Source organism: Epinephelus moara, chromosome 19 (genome assembly GCF_006386435.1).
Source record: "Epinephelus moara isolate mb chromosome 19, YSFRI_EMoa_1.0, whole genome shotgun sequence".
NCBI lineage: Eukaryota > Metazoa > Chordata > Actinopteri > Perciformes > Serranidae > Epinephelus > Epinephelus moara.
Window position 1 is genome coordinate 18,764,362 of NC_065524.1, and position 13,692 is coordinate 18,778,053.

The 13,692-nt window shown below is 39.5% G+C and overlaps 1 protein-coding gene across 1 annotated transcript in view; it reads left to right on the plus strand.

Moving 5' to 3' along the window:
- Positions 1–13,692, plus strand: part of eys (eyes shut homolog) — a 366,564-nt gene that overhangs the window by 283,071 nt on the left and 69,801 nt on the right. Inside the window, exon 42 of the mRNA XM_050070471.1 lies at positions 3,993–4,169. Coding sequence (XP_049926428.1) covers positions 3,993–4,169 — 177 coding nt within the window. The remainder of the gene's footprint in view (positions 1–3,992; positions 4,170–13,692) is intronic.

Genomic DNA, 13,692 nt, shown 5'->3' on the forward strand with positions numbered 1-13,692 from the left:
GAGGAATAATAAAATGAAAGTTGAGAGCACAGTTTTGTCCCATTTATGTCTTTTCAGCAACTTTTACCTAACCATTACATCAATCCAAATAAGACTGTGCACTCCTTTTTTCTCATTTAAAGTGCCATTATATTATAGGTGCAAACTATTTCAAAAGCTGCCTTTGTGAAATTAATTGCTTCTGGATTCTCTTTTTGATATTTCTCCAGTACTCTCTTCAATATAATCTAACACCACAAATAACCCATATTCCTTTTATACAGTGTAAATACATTTTATACCAATATTCAATGGCAGAAAGACAACAGGAGGTACCTAATTGACTCTGATTCAATTTGATGTGTGTAATTTTTACGGAAATTAAATTATAAAATAATATAAATTGGCCCTCGATGCAGGTGATGTTTCCCTAGATCAGGACCAGACAGATTCCTGTAAATGTAGTTGGGAGAAAAAACTAATAATTTTATAAAAAACAACCTGAAAAGTCTTTTTTAGGATGGTGAGCGGTTTTCTGTTTTTGTGTTTGACATTAATGGGACCTGATGAGGGGTTGTCGGCTTCCTGCTTTGCCAACACAATGCTTAGGTGCTGCCAGCTCTTTTTGTGTGCATCTAGTGTGTGTTTGCTATAATTGCTGGTGCCTTTAAAAATGAGCCAGCTCAATCTGCCTTGCTCAGAAATTGCCAACAAACATTACTGGATTGATTCATTATTTTCAGCCCAAGGAAACCGCTCCTTCCACAATAAGAGACACACTGTTTTTATTATCTCTTTGTAATGTGATGTATTGGCTTCCATGTTTGCTCCAATTAACTCTTTGTGTAACTCTGACAAGTCATCCATTCTGATTGGTCAGGAAGAGAGCGGGAATCGGAATATAAATGGTACAACCAGATATTCTTCTCGGGTGTTGGTCTAGTGACCGGTCATTAAACTGGACCGAGTCTGCGTCTAACTGGTCCTCAGACCACTAAGAAATCCTTACTGTCAAACCCTGAAATTGTCCTTGCCGATATTTTCCTGTAGTATATTATCCAGCTCCCTTTCACAGCCTAGTTAAAACCTTTCCAGGATAAACTGTTGACGTGAATGACTGACACTCAGAAAATGTGTTATCCTGTGCCCTACAAATTACATTTGTATACAAAAAATTTAAAAACAGCGAATACACTGGAAGGAAACATGCCGAGCGAATTACATTTTCCATTAACACGATGAGGAAATTCTGCAAATGAACATGTCCGGCAAGTCGTAAAAATGTTGATACTGACAGCGTATTTCAGTAGGCAGTCTTGCAATACCGTATCCACTTGTAGTAACCACAGCATTGACCAAAATCACAACCTCTACCATATCGTAACCAAAGTGCTTTTGTTGCCGAAACCTAACCAAAGACAGGGGTCTGAATGCAAACCCAGAGTTCTGGTGTCACAGTCCTGCACCATGCGTAACCACCATCCACCTCGACCACCTCCCTGCAACATCAGCACTGTACATAAATAAAGTGCTTCATTCACTAAAAGAAACCTTGTCTCTGAACATAATTAACCCAGGCAGTGTTTACGTTGTCATTAAAACAGCATTATGGGAACAGTTTAGTAATATACAAACTTAATATTTAGGAGACAGTGTTGTCCTGTTGCCATGAATAAATCCATTGCACCACTGTCAACAAGTAGTGTAGCACTCTCACATCAGGCAGCTCAACAAAAGCCATTCTTCTTTGACTATACAATACTGAAGAAAACCCACGCTGACACGGGGAGAACATGCAAACTCCACACAGAAGGGCAGGGTTTGAACTAGGGACCCTCTCACTATGAGGCACCAATGCTAACCACTACACAACCTAAGACTGGGTCCATGTCATTGGTCCGACAGCCCATTGGTCCGACAGCCCATTGGTCCGACATCCCATTAGTCCGACGGTCTGCGGTGCTGAACGGCTCCCGGCGGGCGTATTTCTGCCTCGATGGTGCACCACGACCGGCTCTGGGTCAGCTGGGAAAGGCTTGAGGCGAAGCAGGCTCACGGCTTATGTGTTTGTCACTTTCTTTTTCATTTTAACCCACACCATGATCTTTTCCTGACCCTAACCAAGTGGTTTTTGTGCCTAAACCTAACCAGACCTTAACCACAGGGCATCATGATGATTTCGGAACAACGGGACTTCGGAACAATGGGTTTAATATGGTCAGAACTATGGGATGTCGGACCAATGGGCTGTCGGACCAATGGGCAGTTCCCCCTAAGACCATGGTAGTTGGAATCCGCAAAGGATTGTGTTAAGGAGTGTGTGAGGAGTGTGTAACAACGCACCTGCCAAATCAACTAGCACTGAAAATAGATGGCGCTGGAGCATCAGGCCCACACCCGGCCGTCGCTGGCTACAGGAGCCACGAGGGCTATGCCACAATGAGAAGGCGGGCTGCCGCAGTGAGCACGGAAGCCTTGGGCGCGGGCGCGGGTGGAGCCGCTGCAGTTGCTGATCTTGATGGTAGTAGCAAATATTGAAACAAAAACTTTGAAGGCTGAAGTGGATAAGGGCTCCATGTGTACGGCAATAGAACATGGGTCAGTTGGTCCAAGGAGATGGGCAAGCGCCGTTCGGAAAGGTGGTGCAATGGCCCAAATTAAGAATTCCTATGTTATTTCCATGGCCTGGGAAAGTTCAATCAATATTTGTGATCATGAGTTACTCTCTCTCAAAGCCATAAAACAGAGAAGTAAGTCTCAAACTTGTGATGTCAACAAGTATAAAGTCTGGAGCTGCTCCATAGACAATGAATGGGAGAATGATGTTGTAGACTCAGAATATTTGTTTTCTTTATGTATATATTCTCAAATGAGCTTTATTATATTGTAGTGTTCTCAGCAGTAAAACAGAAAATGTGCCCATATACACAGAAAATTCCCCTGGCTGCTCTCAGTGTTGTCTACAACATCTTTCCCAATTCATCGTCTGTGGAACAGCTCCAGACTTTATATTTGATGACAATACAAGTTTGAGTTTTAGCACTCTAGTTTTTGGGTTTGGGAGACAGTTGTTTATGTTTACTAATATTTTTGGACGGTCTTAGACCATAGGAATAACATGTATGAATTTTGGAAATGAGGGTAGTCCCCCTTTAACATCCAAAACCTTAAAGGAAGCTTTGACAATTAATTAATGTGGTTTTACTGTCACTGTTAAGTTTTAAAGAAACTTCCTTTAAAACCACCTGCTTACTGTATCTTACATCGTTATCTAATTTCTCAGTGTTCCTATTATTGCATTTCTTTAACTTCCTGTTGAAAATGCTGTCAGTTATTCAAAGATCTGCTGTAAAAATCCATTTGATCCGACATCAAAGCACCAAAAAGTGAACGCAGGAGTCATGGGAGGATATTCATATTTCTCTTACAATAAAAAAAAACTAGTTTTTGTAACCCCACACATACTGTATTTTATGAGTCCTCATCTGAGGATAAACTGCTCTTTTCCTTGAGATCTGGACTCTGAAGGTAGAATCCCCTGAGCTGAGGCCGGGGTGGCCTATTTTGAATCGACTGTCATGCACCTGAACAGCGAGCTATCCACCAGGTGTACAGTGTCCTTTGTGTAAAAGCCGGCAGATCATCACTGGCTTGTGGAGTTGATGACCTGAGCGGGTACCTCCTCCACCTCTCCTTAAAGTCATACCCCTTTTTCATCCAGTGGGAAATAACACACTAGCACATAGCCCTGACAGGGCCCTGCTGACTCTGCTCACAGGCAAGCTATCAGTGCTGTGAATGCGCACACCAGCCGATTCTTGCTGTTCTGTTGACTCACAAAACCACCGAAGGGCATTGCTCTTACTAGATATGTCATTCTTCATTAACTTACGAGCATAATTGTGTTACATTTTCAAGTACAAACATGTTTACTTATATAATGAATCTCCTCACTTTTCTCACGCTATTTAAATGCATTTCATTTATTTGGATTTATTTATTTTTCTTTCTAGATACCACAGTATACATCCCTTCTTTTGATGGCACATCGTATTTGGAGCTGCAGCCCTTTTCTTCCATTCTCCAGCCTTCTGGTGCCAGTAGTAATCTCTCTGCTGCTGTCAAGGACAACACTGTTATTCTCTATTTGACAGTGAAAACAAGATCTACACAGGGCACCATCCTCTACAGTGAGTACAGTCTTTTTTTATTGCAAACATTTGAAAGCACTGCAATGAAATTAAGGTACGTATAGAAAACACCTACATCTGTATAAATATGTCTATTTTGTATATTGCTACTGCGGCAAAACCTGTTGGCCCTCGAGGTCAATTGAAGACCTTTAACTTTTTCATACAGCTATTTTCTTACATGTGTCCTTGTGGGTGCACAATGATTATGTTTATGTTCCACAATGAAAAGCATCATCTCGTAGTGCTTTAAATGATCATGTTTTGTGGCTAATATGTTGCTGCTTTGCTGTTTATGAAAGACAAATATACATTTTGTTCTGTATGTGCCATACTATGGAAGCAAATCCTGACTAATATTTAAATTGAAATGTATTTGCAGAAATGCTTTTTCATTTTAAGAATGTGGCTGCATTATTTGACTCATAAATAAAATTAATCATCAATCATCCTATTTGCATTTTAATTTTCTTCTACAAGACTGCTCATTCTTTTACTTAATTAAAATGAAAAAGAAAGTCATTTGAGATTTAATTTTCAAAATATGCCCCAGCAGATAGATGCCAAAATTCAATTTGAAATGTAAAATTTGAAAATTAAAGTGTGTTTGCAGAAATGCTTTTTCACTTTAAGAATGTGGCTGCATTATTTCACTCATAAATAAAATGAATAATCAATCAACCTATTTGCATTTTCTTCTTCAAGACTGCATATTTTATGCCATAATCAAAAAGAAAACAAAGAAGACATTGCTATTTCATTTTCGTGGTCTGCCCTGCAAAATAGTGCCCATAATTCGAAAATGATTTGGCAATCTGAGCGGCGCAGGAGAGTGACGTCAGTAGCCGCTCTTCTTCAGCTCCGTGCTGACCATGGTGCTACCCATCTAATACGGTAGGGGGCGGTGTGCACATTTGATATATGGATGCATCACAGATCATGGCGCTCCCTGAGATTGTGCTTTCTAAACATTGTAATTTCCCAAAACTGAATAAATACCACACAGAGCAACACAAAACTGCTTTGCTAGCTCAATCAGGTTGTAACTAAGATATCTGGACTGTTCATTGAGTTACGGTGTTAATACGTCTGCTGACTTGACAGTCATTTAAGCTAGTAGCAGGTGACGTGTCTCTCAGTGTTGCGGCCAATTTAGATTTGTGTATGTTTGTGTGTGTGTGAATGTGGGTGTGTTTATGGTAGGCACTATGGTTGCTACGGGTTACCTGCACAGCTGTGGGCATAGGTGGTGATCAGTCACATGTAGGTTAGATAGGGGAGTCACAGTTGATCAGTGTCAGGGAATGAGAATCAGGGGAGGCCACACAGTTTTTCAACCGTGTCTGTGTGTGTGTCGAGTGAATGGGTTTTCGTTATAATCGTAGTATTTTTGTCCTTTTGCACGAGCTCGTTTTAAGTCTTTTTTACACCCGGCTTTTTGTAGGTGTTTTTAACATTTTTGTAAGTCAATAAAGTGTTCAAAGCGTACCATGGAGGACCTCATGTTTGCACACCAACATGAGTTAAAAATGGCTTCGGATTCCCTCAACTGGCATTTTTGTAGTTGGATTGCCAATACATTCAGCTTGAGCTTATACTTTGTAGACATTTTGATTTCCCAAAACTAAATAAATACCACACAGTCCAGCAACTTTTCCGGGGGAAACCCTGTGACATTGACACGTTAAATAATTTTCATACATACAAAGCTGCCTTGGTTTGATTCTAACCCATAAAATATGGTTGTCAAATATTGAATCTGCTGCATCGTGAAATTAATAAATTATGCACAGCTAAGATTAACTGATATGATATGGAGTACCTGTTGACATCAGTGTGTAATAAGCCTGGAGGCCATAGCTAACAAGCTGCAGTCAACAAAGACCCTTGTAAACTATACGTTTCATAGATATATTTGCACTACTATTAATTCAGCATGATCTTGATCATGATAGAAATTAAATTGCATCATGCCATCTTGCTGTTCTGCATTAAATTTTTAAGCAAAAAAATATCCATTGATCAAAGGAATTGTTGGACTGTATGTTTATCTATATTATCTATATATTTATCTAAATATTAGCACAATTTAATATCAATAAATCATTGCATACATAAGTAATCATCTTAAATATTTAGGCTAATATAATTTAGATCTGCCCTGTAAGTGTGTGTATAGCGCACTGAATGAGTGTTTTGTGCGAAGATGTTATTACCGCTTGTCATAAGAAAACACAATGCGCTCACTTGTAAGGTCCTCTTCACACCTAACACTCATTCAGTGTGCTATACACACACTTTTACAGGGCAGATCTAAATTATATTAGGCAGCTTTGTATGTATGAAAATTATTTAACGTGTCAATGTCACAGGGTTTCCCCCGGAAAGGTTGCTGGACTGTGTGGTATTTATTCAGTTTTGGGAAATCACGGTGTCTAAAAGTATAAGCTCAAGCTGAATGTATCGGCAATCCAACTACAAAAATGCCAGTTGAGGGAATCCGAAGCCATTTTTAACTCATGATGGTGTGCAAAAACGAGGTCCTCCATGATCACGATGTCTACAAAGTATAAGCTATAAGTATAAGTAGCTGCTACTAGCTTAAATGACTGTCAAGTCAGCAGACGTATTAACTCCATACCTCAATAAACAGTCCAGATATCTCAGTTACAACCTGATTGAGCTAGCAAAGCAGTTTTGTGTTGCTATGTGTGGTATTTATTCAGTTTTGGGAAATTACAATGTTTAGAAAGCACAATCTCAGGGAGCGCCATGATCTGTGATGCATCCATATATCAAATGTGCACACCGCCCCCTACCGTATTAGATGGGTAGCACCATGGTCAGCACGGAGCTGAAGAAGAGCGGCAAATGCAAATAGGTTGATTGATTATTCATTTTATTTATGAGTGAAATAATGCAGCCACATTCTTAAAGTGAAAAAGCATTTCTGTAAATGCATTTTAATTTTCAAATTTTACATTTCAAATTGAATTTTGGTATCTATTTTCTGGGGCATATTTTGAAAATTAAATCTCAAATGACTTTTTCTTTTTCATTTTAATTAAGTAAAAGAATGAGCAGTCTTGAAGAAGAACATTTAAATGTAAATAGAATGATTGATTCTTCCTTTTATTTATGAGTGAAATAATGCAGCCACATTCTTAAAATGAAAAAGCATTTCTGCAAACACATTTTAATTTAAATATTAGTCACGATTTGCTTCCATACCATAATCCTTGGTCCAAATGAGACTAATCTAATCTAAATCCTCTCTGGAGTGCATAACAGACAAAATATTTCTTAGGCAAAAAAATCCTAGTTGGCAATATCTGAAAAATCTGTTCAACCTTTAATCACCCCAATAAGTAGCCCAGGTATTAGTGTGAATACTGATAAAGTGGGGATGCTCACCAAGTTCACCGGAGAAGATATTCCTTTGATTTATTTAAAGGGATATTGCAACATTTTAGGAAATACATGTATTCACTTTTTACCAAGACTTAGATGAAAAGATTGATACTACGCTCACGTGTGCATAAAGTAAGAAGCTACAACCAGGAGATAGTTAGCTTAGCTTAGCATGAACACTGACAAATTGGGAAACAGCCAGCCTGGCTCTGTCCAAAGGTAACAAAATCAACCTACCAACACCTCCAAAGCTCACTAATTAACATCTTATATCTCATTGGTTTAATCTGCAGTAGTTCAAGTATGAAGACAACACATTATGGTTTTGTGAGGGTTATAAACCAGAGTATTTCTTGGCCAGATGCAGTGACTTCCTTGAAAACCATACAAGACTCCACAAGGCTACTGCACCTGTTTCCAGTCTTTATGCTAAGCTAAGCTGAGCGGCTGCTGGCTGTTGCTTCATATTTACTGTGCAGACATGAAAATAGTGTCAGTGTCTCATCTAACACTTAGCAAGAAAATAAATAGCACATCTTAAAAACATCAGACTATGATATAGCCTATAATAGTTATCTGTGGATAAGTGTCTTCAAAACTTCCATTCAACAATCTGTGGGTGAAACAGATTCAGTGCAGCGACAATAAACTTTGATCACCAAAAATACATATATTTCTGTTGTGATGTAAGCCTCTAAAAAGAGAAGGGCTAGTCTACACTGTATAATGCTGTCTAGACATGTTATAAATAACAGGCATTGTGCTGCCTGAAAAACGTCCCCCCTTGTTCCTGTCATGTTGATCTCTATAAACGGATATCTGCATATGAATGCAGAATCTGTGTTGCCTGATATCAGACAGAATTATCAACTGGTTATACTCCATTTCCATCTTTCGTCTGACACTGCGTCCACTTTAACCGATTTCCATGGTGAAGGAAGAATCGATTTTCCAAAACCAGTCACCATATACCAACATATCTTCCTTAATCAAACGTCATTTTGAGTCCACACTGATGCGTAGCCATGCCAACATACCTGTTTGGGTGGGGGTTTAAGAGTGCAGCAGAGTGAAGTAAAAAAACAGAAGAAAAAACCTGCAATTCTGGGCGATACTGAGAAGACTTGTCGATTTAAAAGGCCTCGCTAGCAGCGTCTATGTCATCCACAGCCAACTGCTGATTTGTGTTTATTTCAACCGAGAAACCAGGTTTTATGTTATGATGCCAGACAAATCAATCAACTCGGTGGAGTGTGCAGATTCTGAGGTCTGGACCCAGGGAAGAAGTTGTAGGCAACGGGTCAAGATGGGGTTTTTTCTGAAACGTTTCAGTTTCTGTTTGTAGTCAGAGTCTTATTGACCAATCACGTTCATGTGGGCTTTGCAGGGAAACATGTGTGGAGAGTAGGGCTGGGGGAAAAATCAATACAGCCCAGTATCGCTATATTTTACGTGGTAATATTGTATCGATACACAAACGCCAAGTATCGATCTTTTATTATATACATAATTAATTTCTGCAAAAACACATTTGATACACAATTTGGTACTAGAATAGTTGATCCTCCTGGTGAGGTCAGCAGAGGTCTCAGTCAGCAGCATTTGGCAGGAAGTTCATCAAAACAAAGCTGGAGGCACCAACAGATTTTATGACGGTGTTGCTCAGTCTGTTTGCTTTGCATCACATTTTGCTGCAATAAAAATGATTAAAGTCAGATGAACAGACAGAAATCTTTATGTTATGAGGTAAAATTGATCTTGACAAAGTTTTCCCTTGGGGGCAGTTGGGAAACAAAGTAATAAATCGCAGTATATCACAATATATTGTATCGCAATACTCAGCATATCGCAATTATATCGTATCCTGACTTAAGTATTGTGATACTATTGTATTGTGTTGAGTCCTCTAGAGATTCCCACCCCGAGTGGAGAGCAAAGGATGTATCGGCCAAAATGCAACCTTGGAACCCATCGGCTATCGTCTGAAGAAAATTTAGGTTTTTATTAGGTTTATTTAAAAAATCATCTGCATTCATATAAAGATATCTGTTAATAGAGGTTACTCAGCAGCTAAATCGTTGTCAAACCGATAGCCAGTGGAATCAGAGATTGTGTGAACAATAACTGGCACATGGAAGAGGAAATCTTGGCTCCAGTATCCATTCATATCTGGATATCAGCTTGCTTAGCCAGAACCCCCAAAATATTGACTGTTAACCCTTGAGGCTAAATTATCGGCAGACCCATAGCTGATGGATCGATTGCTGCCACGCTTGTTATCACTGTTATTTTATCGCTTGACCTCTTCTGTTCTGTCTGTCTGTGCTGCGTTCACCAGTCTCTGATTGTTCTGAAAATAGCTTCTGAGTGATAGCAAGCAGGATACTTGGCCACAGCTATTTTGCCATTTAAAAGGCAGGGAGGAAAAAAAAACAAGAAAGCACAGAATGAAATCTGAATTGATGAAGTTCAATAGCAGGTTCACGGTGTAGAGGATGATTACACAATAGACGGGTAAAAGAGTAGACTAAAGCTAAAAAAAAAAAAAACCCTGCCTGTGATGTTTCTTTATATATTTTTTTAAAACACATGCACTTCCCAATCCCAAATATTAATAGTAAAAATTACTGGACTGACAGAAGGAAGGCACCTGGGGACACCAGCACCATGAGTCATCTGTTGCTATTGCGGGGAATTATGGGACACAAAGATGAATCCTGTGTTTCCAAGGCTACAGGAGAAAGCCAAGGAAGCACTGAGACTCAGTTTTCTTTAAAAATCTTTGAGAGAATTGGACCAGATTTTCTCCTGGCTGCTAGTTAATATACGTCTGGGTCCATTTTTTAGTTAAGGACATTCATAACATGCTTTCCAAAAAAATACTTTGAACCACAACCAAAATGTGATGTGAGAATATAGTGGGAAAGAAAGGTACACCATACCCTGGTGAAGGACAACAAATAGCCTTGCCGTCTGTGGACAGCTGTGAGCCGTCTGTTTTGTTGTTTCTACGATGACGATCTGAGCTATAACCTAAAAGCGAACAAAGGAGTCCTCATAAGAAGGTGAGAGCTGGTCGGTCACATGGGGAGTGCGGATTGGGCTGACCCTTTACATCAACCGTGAGCTCTACATTGCACAACTACCTCCTGCCAGATCTTTTGTTCCTGCACCTGCGCACACACACATACACACTCTCTTTTGTTACAGAAGGAGATTTGGATATGTAGGCCCAGCAGCCACTGAGTATACCCTCTTAACAATAGAGCATTGTTTTGGGAGGAGAGGAGTGTGTTTTTTATGGCTTGAGAAAGCTGAGCCATGAGAACTCTGTTCCATTTATTCAGCTTTGTGTGTATTATACATCTGTTCATAGTATGTATGCATATATTAAGCACCAGCCAGCTTTGGGGTGAAGCCACTGCATGAATGCCTGGAGCTGCGGGTCCTCTAATGACTCCAAAAAACATCCAACTGTGTCTCTCGGTGGACCGCATTTGCGGCTCCTCGCTCTAAAAACTGCAGCCACCTTGATGTTGTGAGGCTATCGTCATCCCCACGTGACACCACAGCAAGTCAGGTGCAAGTCCAACAGAAAGTGTATTCACCATGCATTGTGTGGCGATCACGGGTGATTTATTCTGCACAAACCGGGCACAGACATCACAACATTCATCTTGCTGGTGTAACCTAGATTAACCCTGTATATGTGACATTGTCTGCAGGTTCCTGGCCTCTTGTTCAGAGTAAATTTTGATTTTTTGGCCCCAGTCACTGACGATGTTTGGTGGTGAGCAGTAAGGTTAAATCCAAGTGTAAATGCCCCCTCAAAAAAACCCAAATGCGATGTTAGTGTCACTGCATGCAATTACAAAGAAGTCATTTTAAAGATCCAGTGTGCAGGGTTTACTGGCGTCGAGTGTTGAAGTTGCAAAACTGAAACTTCTCCTGTGTACTGTGTGTGAAGGAGAACTACAGTGGCCAACATGTATAGCCCTTTCTAAAGCAAGTGCTTGATTTGTTTATTCAATCAGTTATTTATTTGTAACATGGAATTATGCAAGGTACAATTCCAGTGAAATGTGATCCCATCAGCTTCTTTAACTTCTGCACTGTAATTTTGTCCCTTTTTTGGGCGTCTTCTAACATTCTTGGCTGCAGCTTTATAATGGTCCATGTTTCATTATTGCTTAATTACAGTTCCTGATATCCCGTTGGAAACTGATGCAGCACAGATGTCGTCCAATTTATTTTCCCTTGCCTTCACAATGGCTTCTAAGGTGTTAGTTCAGCTGGTGCCCAATTCTGCTCAATCGTTCCTCAGTGTTTATTGATGGATACATTTGAAAACCTTGACCTGGCTACTTTGCAGCTAGCTAACTTGAAGTCAGCAGGCAGAGAGTGTAGAGACTGATGAGTTGATTTTCTCATCCTGATGAGTGACTCACAGCTGCACGCCACCACCATCCAAAGCTAACCACAAAAAGCACCACCAAGACTTGTAAAATAGACATAAGAGCCTAAATTTAGCATAAATTTAGCAAAGCTGACAGGGAGGCTACTGGAAATGTCCGCACCTATGCTATGACAGTTACTGGGCTGCTGTAGAGACATGGCGGACGTGGGATAGGACCCGCTCTGTATGTAGATACATGCCTCATTTGAAGGGAACGAAAACTCAATGAATCTTATATTCAGGTGATTATCTAATGAAAACATGCCCCTACATTTTACACACCGTACCTTTAATTCATTAAATGTCATATTTTCTGTAAATAATAGTAGTAACATCTGCACTTTTAACTTACAGGGGGAAAAATCCAATTTCTAGATTTCAAAGTGTGCAAAGACAATACATTTTTAACTTTTCCCATAAAACAGTTTTGCATTCCTTGCAGTAATAATAGCTTGACTTTTCTCTCTCTGAGCTGACATTGGCCTCCCATGATGGCTGCTGAGTGCCTCAGTGTTCCACCAAAGACTTAAATCTTTGTATTTAAGGAGCTATTAATTAGCCAGCTCTCAGAACCTAATAGGACTCTAAATTAGTGCTTTTTATAAGGCTGGTGCATTTGAAAGGTCAGTCAGTGAAGCCTTGAATACACATAGGCATAGGTACTATCAGTTTTAAGACTATTATACAGGATCCTGTCTGACACAGGTGCCCAATTAGAATGATGTGACGGTGTCCAATTAGGTGCAGGAGTTTTGCGATATAAATTAAAAGATACGAACATTTCTCCATTCAAATATGAGTAATTAGGCCTGTTATATTTATGTGTGTTTGCACTAGCCTGATAATCATTTGCCGTTGGATTCAGCGGCTTGAGTTTTGGAAAGTTTAGAAGACATTACCCAAGAAATACTTGAAACTATGAAATGATAGGTTTGAGAACAGAGCAGCAGACTAATTGCAAAGCAAAGCTTTTCATACGCTACCCCGTACTTGAATTAATGCTTGTTTTGGGATGCGTTTGGAAAAACAGCACATTACATGAACAAAAGGAATACAGCTGTAGGGAACTGAGGTTTATATTTCCCAGTCATGTTCTTACCCCGAGTTTCTGTTCAGCACTTGATGGATGATACCTGTACAGTTGTCAAAAGACAGACATTATATGTGGAAGACTTTGCATTTACAAACTAAGAAATACACCAAACAATGCAAGTCATTCCTTTAATATTGCAATTTATAATTGGACATGAACAGCAAAGAACATTTCAGATCTGTAATAATAAAGGCATTATATTTTCTGTAATGTTTAATACATACATTTATTAGTAGTAGAGATAAATAAAAAGTAATCAGTGGGACACTCTCCCTGCATATGATTTTTTTTTTATTTTGGAGCTTAAAATGGAAAGAAAAATGTGCCTCATCAGGGAGAGATGAGGAGCATCTCAGTGGAGTTAGATCACATTGGAAAAATGCCTGAAGTTAGTTATCAGATGTGATATGTGTCAAGTGGGTTAGATTGTGCAGATTGACTCTGTAGATTAGTTTGAAAAGTAATGACTGCTGTGACAACACAATGCCCTCTTCACTCACAAGATCCAGTGTTAACACTTAAGTAAATAAGGAAACATATTCACGCTTTGCTTGGTCAGTTCA